The sequence below is a fragment of the Cyclopterus lumpus genome, chromosome 12, assembly GCF_009769545.1.
Source record: "Cyclopterus lumpus isolate fCycLum1 chromosome 12, fCycLum1.pri, whole genome shotgun sequence".
Classification (NCBI taxonomy): Eukaryota; Metazoa; Chordata; class Actinopteri; order Perciformes; family Cyclopteridae; genus Cyclopterus; species Cyclopterus lumpus.
The window spans coordinates 49,185-75,366 of record NC_046977.1 but is presented as its reverse complement, the minus strand read 5'-3'; the positions used below and the strand labels follow the sequence as shown (position 1 = coordinate 75,366).

Below are 26,182 nucleotides of genomic sequence, written 5' to 3'. Positions count from 1 at the left end.
AGAGCAAACACACCTGAGAGCAAACACACCTGAGGAACATGTGCAGAGGTTGCATAGTGTCTTTTCCAAGCACGTGCAAAGAACAGCCAAAGTTACGTAACATAAAAGCTTAAGATCTTTCCTGTTGTAACAGCCTGCGGAGGGAAGTCCATATATGGTCATTCAGGTGTGCGGTTTACGGTCTTGTAGAGACAGACTTGCATAACGGAGACAGGCAGCACTTCTCAGACTTTATCTCCCACACAGCAGTGTGAACAGAGGAAGAGGACCGATGGACCTCAGGGGGGACAGGAACCGGGCAGTGCTTGTGTCTGTGGAACAGTTTGACCCCGGGGTAAGACTGGGCAGGAGGCCCGGAGCCGGCAAGGATGCCAAGACACTCCACCGGACCCTCAGCAAGCTGGGCTTCAAGGTGGACATCCACACCGACCGCAGCCGGGACGAGATCTACGAGCTGTTTCTGAAAGGTGACGTACGGCTCTGTGTGTGTCAGAAGTCACAGGAATATCATGGTGTTAGCTTTTATTTGGTCACCTGTCTTTATGGCGTCAGCTGGTGTCGGATGTATTAAAGACATGAACTTCTCTCTTTAGATTATTAGTGCTCGTTATGATCTTTAGTGATATGTTTAACTTCACTGTACTGAGCCTCAGAAAAGACACGCATAACAAACCGGTGTACAGCTGATCATGACTAACAGATAACAGCCGGCAACATACCTAGATTAATGGTTGTGAAAAACAAAGCCATAGAACAGGAGCGAGAGCAGATTTCATGTCAATGATTATGTGTTGTTTGAATGTGAGCTCAGTGTTGCAAAGGTGACCCCGTTCAGACTGAATGTTCTCACCTGGACACCTTAGTGCATACCTGTACTGATCCAAGTGTGTGTGTGTGTGTGTTGCAGAGAGCCAGAGGCCTGTGAAAGACTGTTTTCTGGCCGTCTTGTCGTCTCATGGGGACGAGGGCTGCGTGTTTGGAGCGGATGGGAAACCTGTCCAACTGTCTCTCGTCTTCACATATTTTGACAATGATTATATGGATAAAAAGGTCAAAGTGTTTCTCATACAGGTGAGAGTGTTTACTGTCTCACACACAAATAAACACTGACCATGAAGATGAAGGGTGACTGAGGGCTAGTTGTGGTCTCTCTTCAGGCATGTCGGGGAGCAGGTTTAGATGATGGTGTGGAGGTGGATTCAGCTGGTGACACCAGAGAGTGCAGCTTCTCACACAATCTCTCTGTTCCTGTGGATACGGCTGTGATGTACGCAACACCACCTGGTAAACACTAGTGAGAAGGCCTCATTTTGCACTAGTTAGTTACTAAACTCCAGACAAAGCTATAGTAAATCCATAACTCCTCCCCAGACTGATGATGAGGATGTTTCAGACAGACGTTTATTTTGGGTGAAGCTTCATTTGAAGGCAGCTGGAGTTCACTCACAGAACAATATAGATGTTTTAATGTTTGGACCCAGATCATCTTCTGACATCTCCTCAGGATACGGAGCCTTCATGCACCCTCTGGGATCAGTCTTCCTCCAGACGTTCTGCACTTTATTAAAGCAGAAGGACAATCGGAACCTGGAGCTGACCCGCCTGCTGACACGCCTCTCCCACACAGTGGCCTACCGCTTCCAGGCCAAAGGTGGAGCGTTTGGTGGGAAGAAGGAGATGCCGTGCCTCCTGAGCCGACTGACCAGAGAAGTGTTTCCGTTCGCCGAGCCAGGACACTTGGCCACCGACAGAGAGTCAACACGGACTCCTTCTGTCAGTTAGACTGAGTGTGAATGTGTGGAGATAAGCTACAAGATAAGCCATGTTATCAAATATATAAACTAACAATAAAGAATTGATTTAATGACTTACGGAATTTTTATCCCTTTGTACTAAACAATTACAGACCGATCTTCAAACTGAAGATCTTAGAAAAGAGTGTGTACAAACTGCTCTGCTTAAGGAACTATCTTCTCCTGGCTGCTTTTGACACAGTGGATCATAATACTTTAATTTCCCATCTAGAAGACTTGAGGTTGCCAACACCGCTCCCTAGTGGTTCATCTCGGTAACTCAACGTCATCTGCAGCCACTAAGACCTACAGAGCACCTCAGAGCTCTACTCGGCCCTCCTCTTCTCTGTATTTACATGCTGCCAGTGGCCAATTAATCCAAAAAGCTTGTTCTATTGTTACCTTCAACTACGTCTAGAAAACCAGGGTGCCCAACAGATCAGGTTTTAAAAACCTAAAGCAAATGTAATGCTGGATGTAAAAAAAACTTCCAACTCAATGAAGCTAAAATGATATAATTGGGGTCACTGGAGACATTTTTCTGTAAAGCCTCATGCTGGATATTTAGTTATCTTCAATTCCAATATAATATTTGTCATGAGGTCAAGGTCGTTCAGTCTTTGTTTTTTTATTGAGTAAAACAAATTGGATCATTTGCATTATTCAATTGTTTATATTCTCAAGAATCATCCATTGACCTTTCTGAACAGAAAATCATGTTCTCACCTTCGAGTGACAGAACACTGCAGCCGGACGGTTGAACTTCAGGATCCATCACGTCTTCTGTTTAGTTGTCTCCTCGGGAAGGCGTCTGGAACCCTCTGCTGCCTGTCAAAGCTCCGGTCTGACATCAGACCTTCATCATCATCATCATCACCACCACACAGGCAGAACGGGTGAACTCAGTGAGTATTTATTAACACAGGAACCAGAAAATAGATTTACACTCATTACCAACAGGTGAAAGAAATCCCGGTGCCACACCTCACGTGCCATTACAAGTAGATTATTCATAGAAAGTCATTAGAAAAAGTGAAAAATATAGTTTCATGCAGTCAGAGACAGTCAAATATTGACAAATTATTTACCAATTAGTTATCCTTTTCATACTAAAATAAAATGTATACATCTATAAAAAAAGTCTTAAAAAAGAAAGCTTATTTACAGCATTAAAAAAAAAAAAAAAAAAAAAATTGTTGATTTGATGTGAAGATTCACAGAGGGAAACCAGCTGCTCACAGCTGATTGGTTCTTCTGAGTGAGAACGGCTGTGACTGAGTTAAGGCACCGTGAGCGGAGGTAGGAGGCGGGGGGAGCAAGGGGGGAGGAGGGGGTGAACACCTGGAAGGAGCCATGTGGGGTGAGGAGATAGGCGTGTCGCAGGAGGAAATGGGTGTGACGGGTTCTGGTGTGATGGTGATGCGGCTCAGAGGGTGGGGGGTCCGGTGAGGTTTGGTGGTGAGGGACAGCGGCTGCAGCTGCTCGCCGTACGGTGACGCCCCCCCGCCGTAGCAGTGCGTGTGCTCGGTGTGCGTCGGCGCCGGAGCAGCGGGCGAAGCCAGAGCGGTGGTCGGCGTCGCCGGGGAGTCCAGCGAGGAGGCGGGGCTGGCCTGGGACAGGTGTGTGTGCGTCAGGTGGGAGACTGTGTGCTGCTGTGTCAAGTGGGAACGGGGGTGTGTAGTCTGTGTGTGAGGTGTCTCCTCACAAGGTCTCTTCAGCTGTGGGGGGAATTCCTCTTCATCTGAAGAACACACACACAAAGATGATGACACCCAAGTCTCTGGAGTGCTACATGGACTCATTTATTTATGTTTACTAGATTAAAGCATTCTCTTACCTTCAAACTGAGTCTCACTCTTCACCCTCTTCCTCTTCTTCTTTTTACCCTGAACACAAACCAACATGTGAAACGCAGTAGAGCTGTAAACATGCAGCAGAGCTGTAAACATGCAACAGAGCTGTAAACATGCACCAGAGCTGTAAACATGCACCAGAGCTGTAAACATGCAACAGAGCTGTAAACATGCAGCAGGGCTGTAAACATGCAACAGAGCTGTAAACATGCAGCAGGGCTGTAAACATGTAAACATGCAACAGAGCTGTAAACATGCAGCAGAGCTGTAAACATAGCAGAGCTATAAACATGCAGCAAAACTGTAAACAAGTAGCAGAGCTGTAAACATGCAACAGAGCTGTAAACATGCACCAGAGCTGTAAACATGCAGCAGGGCTGTAAACATGTAAACATGCAGCAGAGCTGTAAACATGTAGCAGAGCTGTAAACATGTAGCAGAGCTGTAAACATGCACCAGAGCTGTAAACATGCAGCAGAGCTATAAACATGCAACAGAGCTGTAAACATGCAACAGAGCTGTAAACATGCAGCAGGGCTGTAAACATGCAGCAGGGCTGTAAACATGTAAACATGCAACAGAGCCGTAAACATGCAGCAGGGCTGTAAACATGCAGCAGGGCTGTAAACATGTAAACATGCAACAGAGCTGTAAACATGTAACAGAGCTGTAAACATGTAACAGGGCTGTAAACATGTAAACATGCAACAGAGCTGTAAACATGCAGCAGGGCTGTAAACATGTAAACATGCAGCAGAGCTGTAAACATGCACCAGAGCTGTAAACATGCAGCAGAGCTGTAAACATGTAACAGAGCTGTAAACATGCAGCAGAGCTGTAAACATGCAGCAGAGCTGTAAACATGTAACAGAGCTGTAAACATGCAACAGAGCTGTAAACATGTAACAGAGCTGTAAACATGTAACAGAGCTGTAAACATGCAACAGAGCTGTAAACATGTAACAGAGCTGTAAACATGTAACAGAGCTGTAAACATGCACCAGAGCTGTAAACATGCAGCAGAGCTGTAAACATGTAACAGAGCTGTAAACATGTAACAGAGCTGTAAACATGTAACAGAGCTGTAAACATGCAACAGAGCTGTAAACATGCAGCAGAGCTGTAAACATGTAACAGAGCTGTAAACATGCAACAGAGCTGTAAACATGTAACAGAGCTGTAAACATGTAACAGAGCTGTAAACATGTAACAGAGCTGTAAACATGTAACAGAGCTGTAAACATGCACCAGAGCTGTAAACATGTAACAGAGCTGTAAACATGCAACAGAGCTGTAAACATGTAACAGAGCTGTAAACATGTAACAGAGCTGTAAACATGCACCAGAGCTGTAAACATGCAGCAGAGCTATAAACATGCAACAGAGCTGTAAACATGTAACAGAGCTGTAAACATGTAACAGAGCTGTAAACATGTAGCAGAGCTGTAAACACTTAGCAGAGCTGTAAACATGTAACAGAGCTGTAAACATGTAAAAGAGCTGTAAACATGCAACAGAGCTGTAAACATGCAACAGAGCTGTAAACATGTAGCAGAGCTGTAAACATGCAACAGAGCTGTAAACATGTACTCACGTAGTTATCTCTGGCTGACCAGCCGGGGTACAGTTTGGAATGGAGGAGTCTTTCTTTACGAGCCAGTTCGTAATATTTGGCTTGTTCCTCTTTGGACAGAGAATGCCACTGTGGACAGGAAGCAGCTCACGGTCAACACGGTCAACACGGTCAACACGGTCAACACTCACACACTCTCTCTCACCCTCTGGCCCAGGATCTGGTTGATGGTGGCGCTCTCCTTGACTCTGCACTGAGACACCACGTTGGGCCTCTCCTCCCTCATGTACAGCATGAAGGCGTTCAGCGGCTTCTTGATGTGTGGCTTCTTCTCCTCGTCTTTGTCTCGCTGGACGTCCGACAGCGAGCGTCTGCAGGAACGAGTTCATCATATTGTTAACAAGCTCGTTATCAAAAGGAGTCGTAACAGTTAGAAACACCTACCCGGTCTGGCTGCTGACTCCGGGCTCCTGCTTCACCCCCGAGGGGAGGAAGGGTGGGTGGGGGACGGACGACTGGGGGGGGGACACCAAACGGGGAGAGAAGCTCCCAGACACCAGGCTGCCAATCAAAAGTCAAAGGTTCTGTTATTTCAAAGCTCAGTCAGACGTTAACGCCCCCACTGAGCTCCGGGAACCGCGATTGGTCCACATGAAAATAGAGACAAGCGTTACCTGGACATGGAGGCATTCATGGCCAGTGCAGCAGGGGAGAAGCCTCCCGCCAGAGGGTACATAGTCTGTCCCTGTCTACACGGGCACAAAGACAGACGGTCACACTCGGAGACAGACAAGTCGCCCACAGAGACACAGTAATGAGGAGAGAACTCACAGCCAACCCAGAGGGTGAGGGATCTGAGCCATGCCTCCAGGGGACACCGGGTAGCAGGGGCTCCTGGACATACCTGCTCAGGGGACATTTACACACATCTCAGGTATTTTTTATCAGGGTTCAGCTGGATCTGTTAGTCACAGTGGAGGAGACTCACCTGTGTCAGGAGAGAAGCCAGGTGAGGCCCTCTGAGGGGAGAAGGCTTCGGGGCTGTAGGACAGCAGGGGGTGGAGGTGGGTCATGTGAGGGTGCTGCACCACATTGGGAGGCTGGAGACACAGAAACACAGAGCGCAGTGATGTCATCGCTACACCGGGTGTCAGCGTGAGTCACTTTATCACAACAGGCCAGCAGACAGACAGGAAGTCAGTGAGAGCTGAGAGAATTCCTTGGATACAAGCATGTACGGTCAGACTAATAAGGACGATGGAGATGGAGAGAGAGAGAGATGTGTGTGTATATATATATATATATATATATATATATATATATATATATATATATATATATATATATATATATATATATATATATATATATATATATATATAAGCAGATCACCAGGGAGAGATGCTGAAAGGCAGAAATCTAACGCTGTGTGTGTGTGTCTCACCAGGTGTGTCTGAGTAGCACTCTCTCTGATAGCAGATCTCCCTGTGATGTCCAGCAGAGGCCACTGGAACGGTAGATACTGTGAACAGAGAGGTCAAATTAGACTCATGTTTCATAGTGTCAATTGTAATAGAGTGGCCTTTATACACACGCCATCGCCTACGGTGAGTGATAACTAGTCGTAATTATTTTTAACTTATTTAGTTTGCGTTTAGCTAGCTAATGAGCCCAGTCAGCTTGGTGAGGATGCAGCGTCATGTTGAACAGGAAACGGCTGCTTTTATCCTCAGAATGACTTATCTCCAGCTTCACACAACAATACAAACACACTGTGCTGCTGTTTAAAACCACATGACTTCTGCTGAAACACACAGCAAATCTACAATGCAGCCTCACTCACCCCGTCCCCCCCACTCTGAGGAAGCTCCGGCTGAGAGAACTAACTGGATCCAGCTGTTGGAAACACCAGAACACACACACACAGCTACGTGTGAGCTAACAGGACTAGCCAGGCGACTGTGTGGCTAAGTAAATTGACCTGTAGTTATAAAGCGCTTTTCTATTCTTCTTCTACTCAAAGCGCTTTAACACTACATGCCATCATTCACCCATTCACACACTGAGGGGAGGGGCTATGGTTCCACCTGTGCATCAGAAGTAACTCACATTCACACACGGGGAACAAACCACCGATCGTCTGATTGAAGGACGACCCTGCTCCCTACTGAGCCTATGTGTGAGCTAACAGGGCTAGCCAGGTAACTGTGTGGCTACGTGGAGCTAACAGTGCTAGCTAGGTAACAGTGTGGCTACATGAGAGCTAAAAGAGCTAGCAAGGTGATTGTGTGGCTACATGTGAGCCAACAGGGCTAGATAGGTAACAGTGTGGCTACATGAGAGCTAAAAGAGCTAGCAAGGTGATTGTGTGGCTACATGTGAGCCAACAGGGCTAGATAGGTAACAGTGTGGCTACATGAGAGCTAAAAGAGCTAGCAAGGCGACTGTGTGGCTACGTTGAGCTAAAAAGGACTAGCCAGGTGACTGTGATTTTTATATATTGTACATATTATGATGTTGTAATCTTTGAGATTGATGGAGATGTTTCGTCTTATTCTGTCTTTTTGGCCAGGCCAACATTGTAAACGAGAGATGGTTCTCAATTATCTGGTAAATAAAAAAGTAGTTGTCTATTCCTGCTTCCTGTCTGACTACAGGAGGACAGTAAATGGCCTGTATTATGGTTCAGCTAGTGTCCCGCTAACCAGAACTTGTTTACCTTGACTTGACTTGTCTTCAGACTGGCAGGCGCGTGTCGTCCCCCCCCCCCCCCTCAACTCCCCCATAAACACACCTATGGCTCTCACTGAGGAGCCTGACGAGGACACAAGGTCCCATTGTGTGAAGAGAAATGTGAGGGAGGAGCAGAGACCTGTGTTGTCTCGAGGCAACATGCAGTCTGAGCTACCAACCTGTGTGTGTGTGTGTGTGTGTAGCCACATGCAGGGTGTTGGGTATAATGAGATGGAACCCCCCCTATGGAGTCATGCATTAGGACCATTCACACTCTGCTAATGACAACAATGGTCCACTAACAAGGGAGGGGGGGCTGAGGAATGCAGGTGTGTGTGGCTGTGTGTTTAGCCCACATGTGTGTCTGGTTAAATCCAGAGACAGACTTTCAAAACAAACCAGAGAAGGCAAATAAATCACAAATAGTGTCACTGAGCATCACAGTCCTCCTTCCTGTTTCCCTCCAGGAGTCATCTACTCTATTGACTAATGATTTACTAAATGGCAGATCTAGAATCAGCTGTATTTCTCCTCGTTGTCATCACGTGTTAACTTCCCTCTGATTGATGAGACCTCTTCACTGAACCAGACTGGAACCACACTGGGATCAGTCTTCTGCACATGAACACGACACCACTCTACAGAAACAGACAACCTGAGGTCGCTGCAATAACAGGAGCTTAAAATAAGTTCCTCCTTGTGCCAACGTGGCAATTTGTAGATTAGTGGCCATGAGTGTTTCTGTATGAAACCATCACCCAGTCGCTCTCTAATCCAGGCTGAGCTCCCATTCAGCTGTAGGGAGCAGGGGGTGTGGGAACACCCGCCAGTCCTGCAGCTACGCGATTCCTACTTCACCAGTAGATTGTGTCCAGGCCTGTCTCACACACACACCATCACCTCAGACAGAGGAAAGCAACAGGTCCTCACATTGGAGATGACAGAAATATGAATAAAGCTGCCCCAATGGGCCAGAAGCCCCCCCGAGATGTCTCAGACACAAACCAGTCGATACAGCAGACGACACACATGAAGTCACGGCGAATACTAAAAACACATCTTTTTCGACTACCTTGCATAGGGACGGTAGCGCCGTAGTAGCACTTAAATGTCTCTTACCGATAGCACTTTATGGTTTAACTTTATTGAAGAAATTGTACTTGCTTGATTCTTGTTGTTCTGAGTTTGGACTCATGGTTTAATGCACTTATTGTAAGTCACTTTGGATAAAAGCGTCAGCTAAATGACATGTAATGTAATGAATACAACTCACCGTCCTGGCACTCTGTGGGAGAGCTGCGTTGGCGAGGTAGGGACCACAGAGGTTCCCCAAGTCTGGGATCATGAAGAAGGGATATCCAACATAGGGGGAGGGCTGGAAGAGGCCTCCATCCTGCTGCCTCCTCAGGGCTGAGACACACAAAGATCAGTTAGTTCCACGGGGTGTGTGGTCCATGCTGTTGCCACGGAGATAGCTAAGGGTTACGGTTTGGCTAGCTGGTTGGTTAGCATGCTGTTAGCTGGGCTTCACCTGCAGCCTCAGGTGAAGCAGTTCTGCCATTAAGGAGCAGAACTGGCTAAAACAAGTTGAGACCTCAACTCTAACCAGGATGGGATTTATTTATATATAAATACAATTAGGCAATAACAAAGATGTTAAAGTGTGTCGTTACCTTCCTGAAACAGATGACTGTGTCTGATTCTGTTCTGCAGATCTGCATCAGTCCTGGACCGTCTGTCTGCCTGCGCGCCCGCGCGCACACACGCACGCACGCACACACACGCACACACACACACACACACACACACACACACACACACACAACTATTAAACTGACACAAACTTCCCCCCACCGACAACAATCACACACACACACACACAGACCCACACACCAACAAAGACAGACCCACACGCCCACTGGGGACTCAGACCTCGGAACTGGTTCCCCTTACCTCGGAGTCTGAGCTGGACTCGGACTCGTTGACCAAAGAGGACTTGACGTCGTCCAGGTCCCGCTCGGAGGACGCGGTCCGCTTGTCGTCCTGGTCCCCTTCGTCCTTAAAGGCGAGCAGCTCGTCGGTGGCTCCCAGGTCCTCTATCTGCGGCATGTCTGCAGGCTAGCGGCTAGCATGAGCTAACGGTGAGACCCGAACCGAACCGAACCGGTTTAAACAATGAAAACAACCGAGCGAGAGCTTCAGTGACGCCGTCCTGCTGGTCCGCGCATCACGTGGTCCGGGTTAACGTCAACCAGAGTTATTAGTGTTATTATTGAGTGTTTTTTGCGCTAAAGCAGCTTCTTAACGAGCTAAGCAGCTAAGTGAGCTACCGGAGGAGTCTGGTGGTCCTCGTCCGGGTCTCCTGCACGACCGGGGTCCAGACAAAGAGACCGTGGCAGTTAAAATACACACACATATAATATGGACACACGTATATATATTAGATATACTATTTTATATAATATATAATATATATATTATATATAATATATATATATATATATAATCCACTCGGGACACCAGGAAGCAGCGGAAAGTTTACCGTGCAGCTCCAGCGGGGGAACAGCAGGCCCGTTCGGGTCTTACTCGAGTCCACTTTGAAACCCTCATTCCTGGTTTAATAAAGTCGCTTCCGCATGTCCTCCAGACGCCTGCTGGTCCGAGCCGTTAGTCTGTGCCGACGGGGGGACTCTCGGTCGACCTGCTCGGAGCTTCTGATACCAGGAAAAGACGACTGGAGGAGCACACTGGAGGGGAGGACCTGGACCCGGACTGACCCTGGACCAGTTCAGCAAGGCGCGCTCCTATCGTTGCACAATCACGAGAGCAGCCGCTGAGCTGATCCTGGACCAGATTCAACAGGTTGATTCTGTTAGTTTGCAGAGGAGACACAAAGGGGAGGGAGGAGTCTAGATGGACACGGAGGACACTTTAGAGTCCAACTGGTCCTTTAAGACCTCGTGACCCGAAGAGGGAAACAATCTGGTCCTTAATGTAGAAAAGAAAACAATATGATCATCAACTAAATGAGAAGCTCTTTTCCCCATCAACCAGTGCAGAAGACTCAGGAAATATAATATAATCTCACAGTTATACATACATTAATTCACAAGATTATTTATTGCACTAGAATTATTATTGCACTAGAATATATGTTATTATTGCAATACAATATATGTTATTATTGCACTAGAATATATGTTATTATTGCACTAGAATATATGTTATTATTGCAATACAATATATGTTATTATTGCACAAGAATATATGTTATTAGTGCAATACAATATATGTTATATCGCACTAGAATATATGTTATTATTGCACTAGAATATATGTTATTATTGCACTAAAATACAGTATATGTTATTATTCTTAATAATGTTATAATATAAACCTGTGTACAAGAGACTAGTTAATTATTTTAAACTATAAACCTGTATACAGTATACTAGTATAGTTAACCACTTTATACTATAAACCTATTTACATGAGACTAGTATAATTAACGACTTTATACTATAAACATGTATACAGTATACTAGTATAGTTAACCACTTTATACTATAAACCTATTTACATGAGACTAGTATAATTAACGACTTTATACTATAAACCTGTAAACAGGAGACTAGTATAGTTAACCACTTTATACTATAAACCTATTTACATGAGACTAGTATAATTAACCACTTTATACTATAAACATGTAAACAGGAGACTAGTATAGTTAACCTCTTTAAACTATAAACATGTAAACAGTAGACTAGTATAGTTAACCACTTTATACTATAAACATGTAAACAGTAGACTAGTATAGTTAACCACTTTAAACTATAAACATGTAAACAGCAGACTAGTATAGTTAACCACTTTATACTATAAACCTGTTTACATGAGACTAGTATAGTTAACCACTTTAAACTATAAACATGTAAACATGAGACTAGTATAGTTAATCACTTTATACTATAAACCTGTAAACATGAGACTAGTATAGTTAACCACTTTATACTATAAACCTGTAAACAGCAGACTAGTATAGTTAACCACTTTATACTATAAACATGTAAACAGTAGACTAGTATAGTTAACCACTTTATACTATAAACATGTAAACAGTAGACTAGTATAGTTAACCACTGTATACTATAAACCTGTTTACATGAGACTAGTATAGTTAACCACTTTAAACTATAAACCTGTAAACATGAGACTAGTATAGTTAACCACTTTATACTATAAACCTGTAAACAGGAGACTAGTATAGTTAACCACTTTATACTATAAACATGTAAACAGGAGACTAGTATAGTTAACCACTGTATACTATAAACCTGTTTACATGAGACTAGTATAGTTAACCACTTTAAACTATAAACCTGTAAACATGAGACTAGTATAGTTAACCACTTTATACTATAAACCTGTAAACAGGAGACTAGTATAGTTAACCACTTTATACTATAAACATGTAAACAGGAGACTAGTATAGTTAACCACTTTATACTATAAACATGTAAACAGGAGACTAGTATAGTTAACCACTTTATACTATAAACATGTAAACAGGAGACTAGTATAGTTAACCACTTTAAACTATAAACCTGTAAACATGAGACTAGTATAGTTAACCTCTTTAAACTATAAACATGTAAACAGTAGACTAGTATAGTTAACCACTTTATACTATAAACCTGTAAACAGCAGACTAGTATAGTTAACCACTTTATACTATAAACATGTAAACAGTAGACTAGTATAGTTAACCACTTTAAACTATAAACATGTAAACAGCAGACTAGTATAGTTAACCACTTTATACTATAAACCTGTTTACATGAGACTAGTATAGTTAACCACTTTAAACTATAAACATGTAAACATGAGACTAGTATAGTTAATCACTTTATACTATAAACCTGTAAACATGAGACTAGTATAGTTAACCACTTTATACTATGAACCTGTAAACAGCAGACTAGTATAGTTAACCACTTCATACTATAAACATGTAAACAGCAGACTAGTATAGTTAACCACTTTATACTATAAACATGTAAACAGTATACTAGTATAGTTAACCACTGTATACTATAAACCTGTTTACATGAGACTAGTATAGTTAACCACTTTAAACTATAAACCTGTAAACAGTAGACTAGTATAGTTAACCACTTTATACTATAAACATGTAAAAAGGAGACTAGTATAGTTAACCACTTTATACTATAAACATGTAAACAGGAGACTAGTATAGTTAACCACTTTATACTATAAACATGTAAACAGGAGACTAGTATAGTTAACCACTTTATACTATAAACATGTAAACAGGAGACTAGTATAGTTAACCACTTTAAACTATAAACCTGTAAACATGAGACTAGTATAGTTAACCACTTTAAACTATATATCTAGTTAAGCCATTCCAGCCGTTGTGCTTTCTGAAAACTGTTATTTCTATTCAGCTGAAGGTGAAGACGTGATCGAGAGGGAGAATTGCTACATCTGGAGTCAGGAATACGCCCTGGTCTCTAGTTTCATTTACACCATTACGAGCAGGAAGTGGGGTTACAGACCTGAAACCTGTGAGTGTTCACAGCTGACTTCTGTTACTCCAGAGTTCACATCGCATTCCTGTCAGGCAGATTGAGATATGAGTGCTCATGAAAAATAGCACACAAGCTGTGGCTAGACACTGAGACAGCCATTGTAAGCTAGAACCACATGCACACACATACACACACACACATGCGCGCACACACACACACACACACACACACACAAACACACACACACCAGCAGCTGTGTATATCAGCAGGAAGTGTTTGGCTCAGGGCCAGACTGTAGAGATCCTCTCCCCCAAAGCTATGTTTAGGGAGAGAGCCCTGGGGGGGGGGAAGAGCGAAGAGGCATCTGCTGCTACTGTAGCACGGAGTCGACCTCCTCCTCTGCCACAGGTTTTGGGCTGTTGGGGCTCGTTCTTGGGGGCAGGGGGATGTGAGGGGGGCAGTTTGAGTGCAGTCTGTGGAAAGGAAATCCCTCTTTTGTTCCCAACAACGTTATTTGTTCATAGCTCAGGCATAAGGATGAATACGTGACTCGGATATATATATATATATATATATACTGCTTGTTTTGGGTCAGACCGCAGAAACTCTGACCGCAGAAACTCTGACCGCAGAAACTTCTGGAAATGAGATGAACAATCTGGTAAAGTTAGCTTTATTGATACACAGTGATATGAAGAATAAACCATATGTTGTTGTTTACCAACTGAAAAGAGGAAAAAGAAGAAGTTTTCTGGTTGTTCAGGTTTCACCAGTAAAACCTTCGGCTGGAAATGAGAGTCTTCGTGTGGGTGAGACATCATCTCGGACCTGAAGGTGGTGAAGTTTTGGAAACAAAAGCACTTTAGTTTAAGTGAGTGAAAGTTGGTGGTTTGGTTAGATGTTAAAAAAGTGAACATGTCCCTAACCCTAACCCTTTAGTTAGATGTTATATTAAGTAAACACAGCCTACCCTAACCCTTTAGTTAGATGTTATAAAAGTAAACATGTCCCTAACCCTTTAGTAAGATGTTCTAAAAGTAAACACGTCCCTAACCCTTTAGTTAGATGTTATAAAAGTAAACACGTCCCTAACCCTTTAGTTCGATGTTCTAAAAGTAAACATGTCCCTAACCCTTTAGTTAGATGTTATAAAAATAAACACGTCCCTAACCCTTTAGTTCGATGTTCTAAAAGTAAACATGTCCCTAACCCTTTAGTTAGATGTTATAAAAGTAAACACGTCCCTAACCCTTTAGTTCGATGTTCTAAAAGTAAACATGTCCCTAACCCTTTAGTTAGATGTTATAAAAGTAAACACGTCCCTAACCCTTTAGTTCGATGTTCTAAAAGTAAACATGTCCCTAACCCTTTAGTTAGATGTTCTAAAAGTAAACACGTCCCTAACCCTTTAGTTCGATGTTCTAAAAGTAAACATGTCCTAATCATAAACCTTACCTTGGATATTGTGGGGCGACTATGGGTCAGTGGTTAGCATGCCCGTCTTTCAATCAGGAGGTTGGCAGTTCAATCCCCGCCCTAGTCGATGTGTCCTTGAGCAAGACACTTAACCCTGCATTGCTCCCCGTAGCTGTGTATAATGTAAAGTGTCTTTGAGTATCTTGAAAAGTACTATATAAATTAAATAGATTATTATATTCAATTCAGTTTATTTCGTATAGCCCAAGATAGCCCACACATTTGCCTTAGAGGGCTTTACACTCTGTACACATACAACATCCCTGACCTTTGACCTCACATCGGATCAGGAACACCACCCCAGCAGGGCCATGGCAGAAGGCCGGCTCTCCAGGCAAGAGGCATCGCGAAAGAGGCCGGACCAATGAGGCCAGGCCCTTGAGGCAGGAGGCACAAAGAAGGAGGCAGGGCCATTGGGAAGGCGGCCAGGTTAGTACGCAATGAAGAGACGTAAATTCATCCATAAGTATGGTATGGCTGGTGGCCTCGATGAGCCCTATCAGCCTTTTGTCTCGGAGGTGTTTGGAACACTTGATGTGAGATTGTAAAGCCGTCTGAGGCTAATTTGTAATTTGTGATTTTGGCCTATACAAAATAAACTGAATTGAATTAACACAGACTGGTAGTGACATAAGGTGCGTGTTAAGATTTTGAGGGATACTATTATGCCCGGGATTCCATTTTGCCGTTTTCGGATTTTTTTTGCCCCTTGGTGAGGATTTTGTTAGTAGTAGTTGCCACTCCATCGAAGCTTCGTGGTCATGTGATCAAACTTGCTCATGGTGGGTCAGGGCATTTGGGTGTCCGAAAAACCCATGACCGGATTTTGCGCTATTACCTCTGGCCATGAATGAAGAAGGATGTTTCTCTGCACATTAAAACCTGTACCACGTGTCAGCTGACTGATAAACCGAATCAGGTCATTAAGCCGGCTCCGCTGTAGCCAATCCCAGCTATCAGTCAGCCATTTGAGTGCCTAATTATTGATTGTGTGGGGCCGCTGCCCCGTGCGAGGTCTGGTAGCCAGTATTTACTAACTGTTATGTGTCAAAGCACCAGGTACCCGGCAGCGTATCCCTTACGAGCAATAACTGCAAGATCTGTAGTTACAATTCACAATTCATAACTGTGTTTGGCATCCCTAGAGTCATACAAAGTCACCAGGGGTCAACATTTCCTCTCACCTGATGGCCGAAGTGTTGAAACTGTTGGGTATTACACTTAACCAGTCGTTTGCATATCACACACAGTCAAGGTGCTTTGGAGCGCTTTCACCAAACACTCAAGTCTCTCTTGGCTTGTACTGTACTGAGCTAGATGGAGACTGGGAAGATGGACTACCGTGGTTACTTTTAGCTGCCCTGGGATGTAATACAGGAAAGTACAGTTTATTTTTTGTGTGATAGTTTTTGTGTGATAACACATTCAAAACATTAAAACAATACTAGTAACAGTATCCCTACCTTCAGATGACCTTCATAAAGCATGAAAGTCTCTCTGTTCAGTTTGTCCAGTCTGGGCTGCTGTAGAAACATGGATGTGCAAGATGGCGGCCTCTATTGAAGACCACCCGCTCCCTGATTAAAACATAGGTATGAATATTGTATTCCATTTCTGCCAATTATTAATGTTACATACTGTTTCTTTAACACACCAACATATACCACACACCTGTCAGAGGCAATGGTGCATTGTGGGTAATGTAGGCGATGATGTGTGAATCGATTTTGATCCTTTGTTCAATAAACTTAATTATGAGTCTGATGATGTCATAGACTTGCTTCTCTTCCTCAGGGAGACGAGAGCGCACACAGACACACAAACACACACAAGCACACACTCATAAACACGAACAAACACAGGCACACATATACACATACAGTACATACACAGACACACACTTACACACACACACAAACACACATTTCACACAAACACACACACAGGGCAGAGTGTGGAGAATAATTGTAATAAATGTGTTTTCTTATGTTGATGAATGAAGGTTGGTCAGAGGGAGCAGCTTCTGGAGGAATGAGGCTCGTCAGGTTTGACTGGTCTGAGTCTTCAGAGTGGAGGAGGATCTGCTCGATCACAATGAATCAGAAAGTCAGAGGTTTGGCTGTAAAGAGTAAAGTTTCATAAGGAAACCTGAAGACCATGGCAGTGAATCTGAATAGGAACGGTCCTTCACTCATGGACGCTTATAAAGAAGTGGTGGACGGGAGGTTGGACACAAACTGGTAAACTGTCTCTTATTATGAGTAATTCTTGTTCTTTACCTGTAACCTGTTGACCTGCTGACGTGTTAACCTGCTGACGTGTTAACCTGCTGACCTGTTAACCTGCTGACCTGTTAACCTGCTGACCTGTTAACCTGTTGACGTGCTAACCTGCTGAAGTGTTAACCTGTTGACGTGCTAACCTGTTGACGTGTTAACCTGCTGACGTGTTAACCTGCTGACGTGTTAACCTGTTGACGTGCTAACCTGTTGACGTGTTAACCTGCTGACGTGTTAACCTGCTGACCTGTTAACCTGTTGACGTGTTAACCTGCTGACGTGTTAACCTGTTGACGTGTTAACCTGCTGACGTGCTAACCTGCTGACGTGTTAACCTGCTGACGTGTTAACCTGTTGACGTGTTAACCTGCTGACGTGCTAACCTGCTGACGTGTTAACCTGCTGACGTGTTAACCTGTTGACGTGTTAACCTGCTGACCTGTTAACCTGTTGACGTGCTAACCTGCTGACCTGTTAACCTGTTGACGTGCTAACCTGCTGACCTGTTAACCTGTTGACGTGTTAACCTGCTGACCTGTTAACCTGTTGACGTGCTAACCTGCTGACCTGTTAACCTGTTGACGTGCTAACCTGCTGACGTGTTAACCTGCTGACGTGTTAACCTGCTGACCTGTTAACCTGCTGACCTGTTAACCTGTTGACGTGCTAACCTGCTGACGTGTTAACCTGTTGACGTGCTAACCTGCTGACCTGTTAACCTGTTGACGTGCCAACCTGCTGACGTGTTAACCTGTTGACGTGCTAACCTGTTGACGTGCTAACCTGCTGACCTGTTAACCTGTTGACGTGCTAACCTGTTGACGTGCTAACCTGCTGACGTGTTAACCCGTTGATAAGTTAACCTGCTGATAAGTTAACCTGTTAACCTGCTGATAAATTAACCTGCTAACCTGTTAATCTTTTGATAAGTTAACCTGCTAACCTGCTTATAAGTTAACATGTTAACCTGTTGACGTGTTAACCTGTAGCATGCTAACCTGTTAACCTGCTGACCTGTTAACCTGCTGATAAGTTAACATGTTAACCTATTAACCTGTTAACATGCTAACCTGTTAACCTGCTGATAAGTTAACCTATTAACCTGTTAACCTGCTGACCTGTTAACCTGCTAACCTGTTAACATGTTAACCTGTTAACCTGCTGATAAGTTAACATGTTAACCTATTAACCTGTTAACATGCTAACCTGTTAACCTGCTGATAAGTTAACCTATTAACCTGTTAACCTGCTGACCTGTTAACCTGCTGACCTGTTAACCTGCTAACATGTTAACCTGCTAACCTGCTAACCTGCTGATAAGTTAACATGTTAACCTGTTAACCTGCTTATAAGTTAACCTGTTGACCTGTTGACATGTTGACATGTTAACCTTTTTACCTGTTAACCTGCTGACATGCTCACTGAGCTGTGTGTGTTTTCAGGGCTCTCTTCACTTACGAAGGGAACACTAATGATATCCGTCTGGCAGAGAAAGGAGGTAAGATCTGATCAGAGTACTCTGTAATGTACAGCAGTACAAGTACACACATATTATCAGCTGCTTGAATTAAATGTTTTGCAGCAAAAGGTCTGATGTATTACAATATTAAAGCATTGTTGCAGCTGCTTCTTTTAACTGATTGATATACAGTCAGCTAGTTGAGTCCAACATATGGTTCAGGCCCCTCCAAAGGGCCACCAGACCAGTCTGACGGTCCTTCAATTCAATTCAGTTTATTTTTTATAGCCCCAAATCACAGATTACAAACTCCCCTCAGAGGGCTTTACAATCTGTACACATACGACATCCCTGACCTTTGACCTCACATCAGATCAGGAAAAACTCCAGGGTATAAAGTATAAAGTGAAGAAACCTTCAGGAGAGCAACAGAGGAGGATCCCTCTCCCCGGATGGACAGAAGCAATAGATGTCATGTGACCAGATGAACAGCGTTACAGAGTTATTCAATGAATATGACAGAAATTATGAATAATGAGTAGTAGGCACGGACCACGATCCAGACCTCCACAATCTATGAAACAGAAGGAGGAAGAGAGGAAGAGAGGAGGGGGGCGGGGGCATCAGCAGGGCCATGACAGGAGGCACCTGTTAGGGTCCAGGAGGCAGGGTCCAGGAGGCAGGAGGCAGGGCCAAAGGCCGTACAGGCTCCAGACACAATCCATGTAGATCTGAGAGGCGAGTTAGTGTTAACAGTAAAGTTCTTGAGATGGTCGATGGGAGTATATGTACATGGTTACTTTCCAGCAGAGTAAACTCAGCTGCTTGGTCCGTATTGACTGAAGACTAAAACTACCAGCAGGATGGTCTTCTTCCTCATCAGCTGCTGCACTGCTTTGGGTCGATGTGCTGTTGTGATCTACAGAGAATTTAAACCGCGTGTGTGTGTGTGTGTGTGTGTGTGTGTGTGTGTGTGTGTGTGCGCATGCGTGCATGCATGCGTGTGTGTGTGTGTGCGTGAGCAGAAGGTGGATTAGAGGAGATGGTGGAGGAGCTGAACAGTGGGAAGGTGATGTACGCTTTCTGTCGAGTCCAGGACCCAAATTCTGGTCTTCCCAAATATGTCCTCATAAACTGGGTGAGACATACACACACACACACACACGCACACACACAAGAAATACAGGCATATAAACTCTTGGCTCAGTTGTTGGGGTTTGTGTGTGTTTGCGTGTGTGTGTGTATGTGTGTGTGTGTGGACAGACAGGTGAAGGTGTGAAGGACTCCAGAAAAGGAATGTGTGCCAACCACATGAACTCGATGGCCAGCTTCCTGAAGGTGAGTCTCTAAAATGCGTGTGTGTGATTTAACCCCGTCCTCTCTGTGAGTCATTGCTCAACGTGTGTGTGACCTCAGGGAGCTCATGTGACCATAAACGCTCGCGGAGACGACGACGTGGAACCAAAGGCCATCCTGGAGAAAGTGGCCAAAGCATCCGGAGCGAACTTTCATTTCCACCAACCGAAGGAATACAGAGATGCTCCGAGAGGAGCCGTGGTGAGAAGCACTTTACATGTTTATCTGAAATAATTACTTGCACTCCTATCTTTGGAGATAGAAACATGATTATATTTAATAAAGATATAGAAGTGTCATAACCTTTCTGCTGGAACAGGGCTCTGTGTATCGGAAGGTCAACGCTGTGGAGGAAATCCAACAGACCAGAAAGGACGACTTCTGGGGTCAAACTCAGGTTTCTCTTCACCTTCATCCCGAGTTCATGACGCGTAGTTTGACCTCCTCGATAACAGCTCTGTCTTGTTCAGAGGGATGAAGCAGTTCGTCTGCAGGAGGAGGACAAACGAGTGCAGCAGGAGAGACAGACACTGGAGAGGGATAGGAGGGAGGTGGAGGAGAAACAGACCAAGGACAGGGAGAGAAGCGCCAAGGAGAGAGCTCTGCAGATCCAACAGGAGAAGTGAGTCTGACTAAAGAACAACGTCCACGAGAAAGACTCCGACTGACTGCTTTCTGTGTCCAGGGTTCAGCAGCAGATAAAGGAAGAGGAGCGAGAGGCGGAGCAGCAGCGGCATGTGAGCCATCTAACACAACATGGCTTCACTGTATCGTCACTGGGTCTCAAGCTCTATCAGCTGCATGACACCATCACTCAAAGCTACAAATGCTGCTGCTCTAAACATACATGTACAAATTGCTTACTGTATGAAATGGATATGAAAAAAATGTTTAACCTGTCTGTTTTAGAACCCACAGGAAAACGGAAAGAGGAAGTCGGGCATCAACTTTGCTGCGTCGGTGCAGAAAGCTAATGTATGACAGTGTCTATTTAATGGAATATATTGTAATATAATGATCAGATATCATCACATTAACATGGAGCTTCAGAAGATGATTGAACAGATCACAGAGTCGTTGTGTTATTTCAACTTTGGTTCTGAGACATCAGGTTCATCCCATCAAGTTTTGGTGGGCACTCTATATACTACAATGCCATGAGCCTCAGCTGCTGTTGCTATTGAGAACAAACTGCCCAGATGACACTCTGAATTTCTTTAAACTACAGATGGTCAAATATTTTAGCTATAGCTCACTGCTAGTGGCCCACATTATAGAATGTGAAGCTGTGATTAGATGTTTCTTACCAAGGTGCATCCTGGGAGTTGTAGTCTCCTTTATCAGATGTTCTTCTTTCAAATTGAGCACCTGGGAGAGTCTAAGTAAAGACGATTTTGCTTTGCCTCATGGGAAATGTAGAATCCTGCATTGTCTTTACTTGACTCATAACAAATGCTAAATAGTCATATTTAATACTATTTATTAAATACTACATTGTTGTAATACCCCTTTAAGCACTTACTGTGGTTCACAGGAGGCCAAATCACTGATTTCTCAGAGATCATTTAACCCCAGAGACGTATTCAAGCAGAGGGAGCAGAGCTTTGAATCTCCTGCTGCATCCAGACCAGGTGCATCCAGACCAGGTAACCCCAGACTAGGTGAACCCAGAACAGGTGAACCCCAACAGCTCAATTGCCTCAATCCCCCAGGAAGTCATTCATAATATTCATGTTCTCATTCTGTGTATCAGGGAAGGTTTTATCTCAGAAGTCCTTTGAGAGAGAAACTTTACTGCATCCTCAATCTCCACCTGCTCCAGCTGTGGTCCCTCTATCTCCTGTCTCACCTGTCTCTTGTGTCACTCGTGTTTCACCTGTGCTGTCTCACTCACCTGCTGCACCACCAGAAACAACCGGCTCACCTGTTCAAGCTGCAGGTCAGACACACAGCCAATTCTGCTTTCTAATAAACAATCAATTGATGTGATGTATTTATTAGTCAGGTAGTTTTATTTTGTATCTAGTCCTTCATTTCCTGCTGGAGAACCTCCTCTTCTCAGTCTCAGGACCTTTAGTCGCAGCACCTTTAGTCTCAAGACCTTCAGTCTCAGGACCTTTAGTCTCCAGACCTTTAGTCTCCAGACCTTTAGTCTCAAGACCTTCAGTCTCCAGACCTTCTGTCTCCAGACTTTCTGTCTCAGGCCCTTTAGTCTCCAGACCTTTAGTCTCAAGACCTTCAGTCTCCGGACCTTCTGTCTCCAGACTTTCTGTCTCAGGACCTTTAGTCTCCAGACCTTTAGTCTCAAGACCTTCAGTCTCAGGACCTTTAGTCGCAGCACCTTTAGTCTCAAGACCTTCAGTCTCAGGACCTTTAGTCTCAGGACCTTTAGTCTCAAGACCTTCAGTCTCCAGACCTTCTGTCTCCAGACTTTCTGTCTCCAGACTTTCTGTCGCAGGCCCTTTAGTCTCCAGACCTTTAGTCTCAAGACCTTCAGTCTCCGGACCTTCTGTCTCCAGACTTTCTGTCGCAGGCCCTTTAGTCTCCAGACCTTTAGTCTCAGGACCTTCAGTCTCCGGACCTTCTGTCTCCAGACTTTCTGTCGTAGGCCCTTTAGTCTCCAGACCTTTAGTCTCAAGACCTTCCGTCTCCAGACTTTCTTTCTCAGGACCTTTAGTCGCAAGACCTCTAGTCTCAAGACCTCTAGTCTCAGGACCTCTAGTCTCAAGACCTCTAGTCTCAGGACCAGTTAATACAGTTAACTTTTAGGTTTCTATTCATGAAATCACTCTGTCATGTTTCATTGCACACAGTGAAATTACACATTACAAATATGAATATGAAACGAGATGAAAATGGTAACACTTCTCACTTCCTGTCATTGAACCACACAGACACAGCTAACACAGAAGAGGAGGAGTGGTCTGATGAGTTTGAAGATGATGGAGATGAAGCTCCTCCTGGTACGAAGCCTTCTGTCAATCAATAAGCATGTAGACATACATTTACTGCCGTCAGTACTAGTGACGAGTACTAGTTACTTTACGATCTAGGATTGTACACACAAAACAGCGCTGTACTCATTCAGCAAAATTATTATTGTTCGTATTTCTTACTTTTAATGTTTTTTATTATTTACTTTTAATAGTTTATATTACTTACATTTGATGTGCTGTACTGTAGCTTTGCATTGTGTGTATTGTGTGTTCTTACCACATATACTGTTGTATCTTATCCTGTACTGTTTGCTATTGTTTTGTTTGTTATGTCTGTCAAGGGACTACAGATGCAAATTAGCTGTAGCTACAATCTGGTACAGTGTACATGGTCCCTTATAAATAAAGATAGAATAAAAAACAAAAACAATAGGATGCATTGTAAAAAGAATTGTGAACAACATTTTAGCTTCAACGGTAAATGATCCAATCAGTGATTGATCAATAATGAAAGTAATGATTGTTTAAAAATGAACTTCACTTGAACTGCAGCTTTTACATTACTAAGAAACTAATTAACTGTACTGAGGAAAGTATTTGTAAATACTGAAGTGGAGTATCTGAATACTTCATCTTTCACTGTGCTGGAACACAAATGTAACAACAGCTGAATGAGGATGAGGATGAGAAGAGGATGAGGTTGGAGGTGAGGATGAGAAGAGGATGGGGATGGGGTTAAGGATGAAGATGAGAAGAGGATGGCGATAAGGATGAAGATCAGAAGAGGATGGGGATGAGGATGAGAAGAGGTTGGGGATTAGGATGAGAAGTGGATGAGGATGAGGTTGGGGATTAGGATGGGGATAGGGTTAGGGGTTAACCCTGGGTATGAGGATGGGATGGGGATTGGGATGAGGATGAGGATGGGGTTAGGGGTTAACCCTGGGTATGAGGATGGGATGGGGATGGGGATTGGGATGAGGATGGGGATGAGGATGGTGTTAGGGGTTAACCCTGGGTATGAGGATGGGATGGGGATGGGGATTGGGATGAGGATGAGGATGGGGTTAGGGGTTAACCCTGGGTATGAGGATGGGATGGGGATTGGGATGAGGATGGGGATGAGGATGGGGTTAGGGGTTAACCCTGGGTATGAGGATGGGATGGGGATGGGGATTGGGATGAGGATGGGGATGAGGATGGGGTTAGGGGTTAACCCTGGGTATGAGGATGGGATGAGGATGGGGATGAGGATGGGGTTAGGGGTTAACCCTGGGTATGAGGATGGGATGGGGATGGGGATGAGGATGGGGATGAGGATGGGGTTAGGGGTTAACCCTGGGTATGAGGATGGGATGGGGATGGGGATTGGGATGAGGATGGGGATGAGGATGGGGTTAGGGGTTAACCCTGGGTATGAGGATGGGATGAGGATGGGGATGAGGATGGGGTTAGGGGTTAACCCTGGGTATGAGGATGGGATGGGGATGGGGATGAGGATGGGGTTAGGGGTTAACCCTGGGTATGAGGATGGGATGGGGATGGGGATTGGGATGAGGATGGGGATGAGGATGGGGTTAGGGGTTAACCCTGGGTATGAGGATGGGATGAGGATGGGGATGAGGATGGGGTTAGGGGTTAACCCTGGGTATGAGGATGGGATGGGGATGGGGATTGGGATGAGGATGGGGATGAGGATGGGGTTAGGGGTTAACCCTGGGTATGAGGATGGGATGGGGATGGGGATGGGGATTGGGATGAGGATGGGGATGAGGATGGGATGAGGATGATGAATGATCACGATCATGATAATGTCTCCTAGCAGAGGACCTGTACGAGGCAGCTCCTCCAGCAGGGACAGATGAGGACCTGTACGAGGACGTCTACCATCAACACGTGTCTTCCGTGAGTCCACTGGGTTCATCTTACTGGAATATCAGAGCATGTACCTACACAAAGTACTAGTAGTATTATATTAGTACAAAATACTAGTAGTATTATACTAGTACAACATACTAGTACTCCACTGCATTTAGCTTGATGCTGGTTACGTTTTATTTAAAGTACATTGACTTTTATTTAATGCAACATGTATTAAAACTGTATTGACGTCTTGTATAATAAGAACAATGTGTAGTTTTGTTAAAAATAAATCAAATGTATGTTAAATTGTGAATAAGGTAGAATCAAACAAAAAACTGTCCCAGACAGAGCGGCGTTGCTCTATATATACACTAATAATTATTATGTTATTCACATTAAACACTAATAACTATTATATTATGATGTTATGCATTAATCACTATTATATTATTATTATTATATACACTAATTACTGTTATTATATTGTTATATACACTAATCACTATTATATTATTATTATTATTATTATTATTATTATATACACTAATCATTGTTGCTGATTATTGATATGAATTTTAGTCCGGAGACGGTGATGCGGAGACCAGTGGACAGGGCATCAGTGCCAAAGCTCTGTACGACTACCAGGCTGGTGTGTACACACGCACGTGTGCACCAACACACACCCACACACGCACACACACACACAGACACACACACACACACACACACACACACACACACACACACTCTATCTGTGCATGCTGCGCGTCTCACCATCAGCTCTCCTCCACAGTGGACGACACTGAGCTCACCGTTGACCCCGGTGACATCATCACAGGGATCGACATGCTGGATGAGGGCTGGTGGAGAGGATATGGACCTCAAGGGAACTACGGCATGTTTCCGGCCAATTATGTTGAGCTTCTCTGATTGCGTCGCATTGCCCATTGTTAACTGACAGGAAGTGGATCAAGATAATAAAAGCTCAATATTTATCTGACATCATTGTGTCGTCATTGTCAAGATTAAAGGTTTGTCTCATCGTTTATCATCGCTACATTAATAGACTAATGTTATAATTACAATAAATCTAAAAGAATTAACTACAATATTAAAAAATAGATAATAATGAAAATAGATAAATACAAAGACTTACACATAATAAATTAACTAATGAATTCTGGATTCAGGAGCATCCTTAATTTAAACAAGAAAACCGGGTAGTGATTTTGAAGTCACGTCTTTTGTCGTACAATCAATAAGCTGCATCCTAAACAATCTTCACGGTTATGAAAAGAGATAGGAT

The 26,182-nt window shown here is 43.9% G+C and overlaps 3 protein-coding genes across 10 annotated transcripts; 2 read left to right on the top strand and 1 right to left on the bottom strand.

The window, feature by feature from the left end:
• Positions 1 to 211: 211 nt before the first annotated feature.
• On the top strand, positions 212 to 2,093 carry LOC117740104 (caspase-3-like). Of its 2 annotated transcripts, none has more exons than XM_034546281.1 (4): positions 212 to 467; positions 908 to 1,071; positions 1,158 to 1,267; positions 1,505 to 2,093. In XM_034546281.1, exons 1-4 carry the CDS (start codon positions 272 to 274, stop codon positions 1,785 to 1,787), a joined length of 753 nt encoding a protein of 250 aa, XP_034402172.1. In that variant the 5' UTR covers positions 212 to 271; the 3' UTR covers positions 1,788 to 2,093. The 2 variants fall into 2 exon arrangements, with proteins under 2 accessions (XP_034402172.1, XP_034402171.1); XM_034546280.1 differs by having other exon boundaries at positions 1,158 to 1,284.
• Positions 2,094 to 2,683: 590 nt separating this feature from the next.
• On the bottom strand, positions 2,684 to 13,877 carry LOC117740101 (transcription factor 7-like 1-A). 4 transcript variants are annotated; one of them, XM_034546272.1, is made up of 13 exons: positions 13,535 to 13,877; positions 9,906 to 10,821; positions 9,626 to 9,695; positions 9,226 to 9,362; positions 6,664 to 6,741; positions 6,208 to 6,319; positions 6,051 to 6,123; positions 5,894 to 5,968; positions 5,664 to 5,780; positions 5,425 to 5,590; positions 5,241 to 5,348; positions 3,631 to 3,679; positions 2,684 to 3,534 (listed from the first exon to the last, which is right to left on the bottom strand). In XM_034546272.1, exons 2-13 carry the CDS (start codon positions 10,059 to 10,061, stop codon positions 3,029 to 3,031), a joined length of 1,647 nt encoding a protein of 548 aa, XP_034402163.1. In that variant the 5' UTR covers positions 10,062 to 10,821; positions 13,535 to 13,877; the 3' UTR covers positions 2,684 to 3,028. The 4 variants fall into 4 exon arrangements, with proteins under 4 accessions (XP_034402163.1, XP_034402165.1, XP_034402166.1 ...); XM_034546274.1 differs by having other exon boundaries at positions 9,906 to 10,796; XM_034546275.1 differs by lacking the exon at positions 13,535 to 13,877 and having other exon boundaries at positions 9,906 to 10,314; positions 10,495 to 10,940.
• Positions 13,878 to 13,954: 77 nt separating this feature from the next.
• Positions 13,955 to 25,876, top strand: LOC117740103 (drebrin-like protein A). 4 transcript variants are annotated; one of them, XM_034546277.1, is made up of 17 exons: positions 13,955 to 14,378; positions 15,274 to 16,575; positions 16,986 to 17,223; positions 18,705 to 18,760; positions 19,747 to 19,859; positions 19,985 to 20,059; positions 20,138 to 20,278; positions 20,397 to 20,474; positions 20,548 to 20,699; positions 20,763 to 20,814; positions 20,987 to 21,052; positions 21,612 to 21,753; positions 21,831 to 22,016; positions 22,972 to 23,040; positions 24,839 to 24,918; positions 25,456 to 25,525; positions 25,670 to 25,876. In XM_034546277.1, the coding sequence occupies exons 3-17, from the start codon at positions 17,141 to 17,143 to the stop codon at positions 25,804 to 25,806; spliced, it is 1,500 nt and encodes a 499-aa protein (XP_034402168.1). In that variant the 5' UTR covers positions 13,955 to 14,378; positions 15,274 to 16,575; positions 16,986 to 17,140; the 3' UTR covers positions 25,807 to 25,876. The 4 variants fall into 4 exon arrangements, with proteins under 4 accessions (XP_034402168.1, XP_034402170.1, XP_034402169.1 ...); XM_034546279.1 differs by lacking the exon at positions 13,955 to 14,378 and having other exon boundaries at positions 21,612 to 21,708; positions 24,836 to 24,918; XM_034546278.1 differs by lacking the exon at positions 13,955 to 14,378 and having other exon boundaries at positions 21,612 to 21,723; positions 24,836 to 24,918.
• The last annotated feature ends 306 nt before the right edge of the window (positions 25,877 to 26,182 follow it).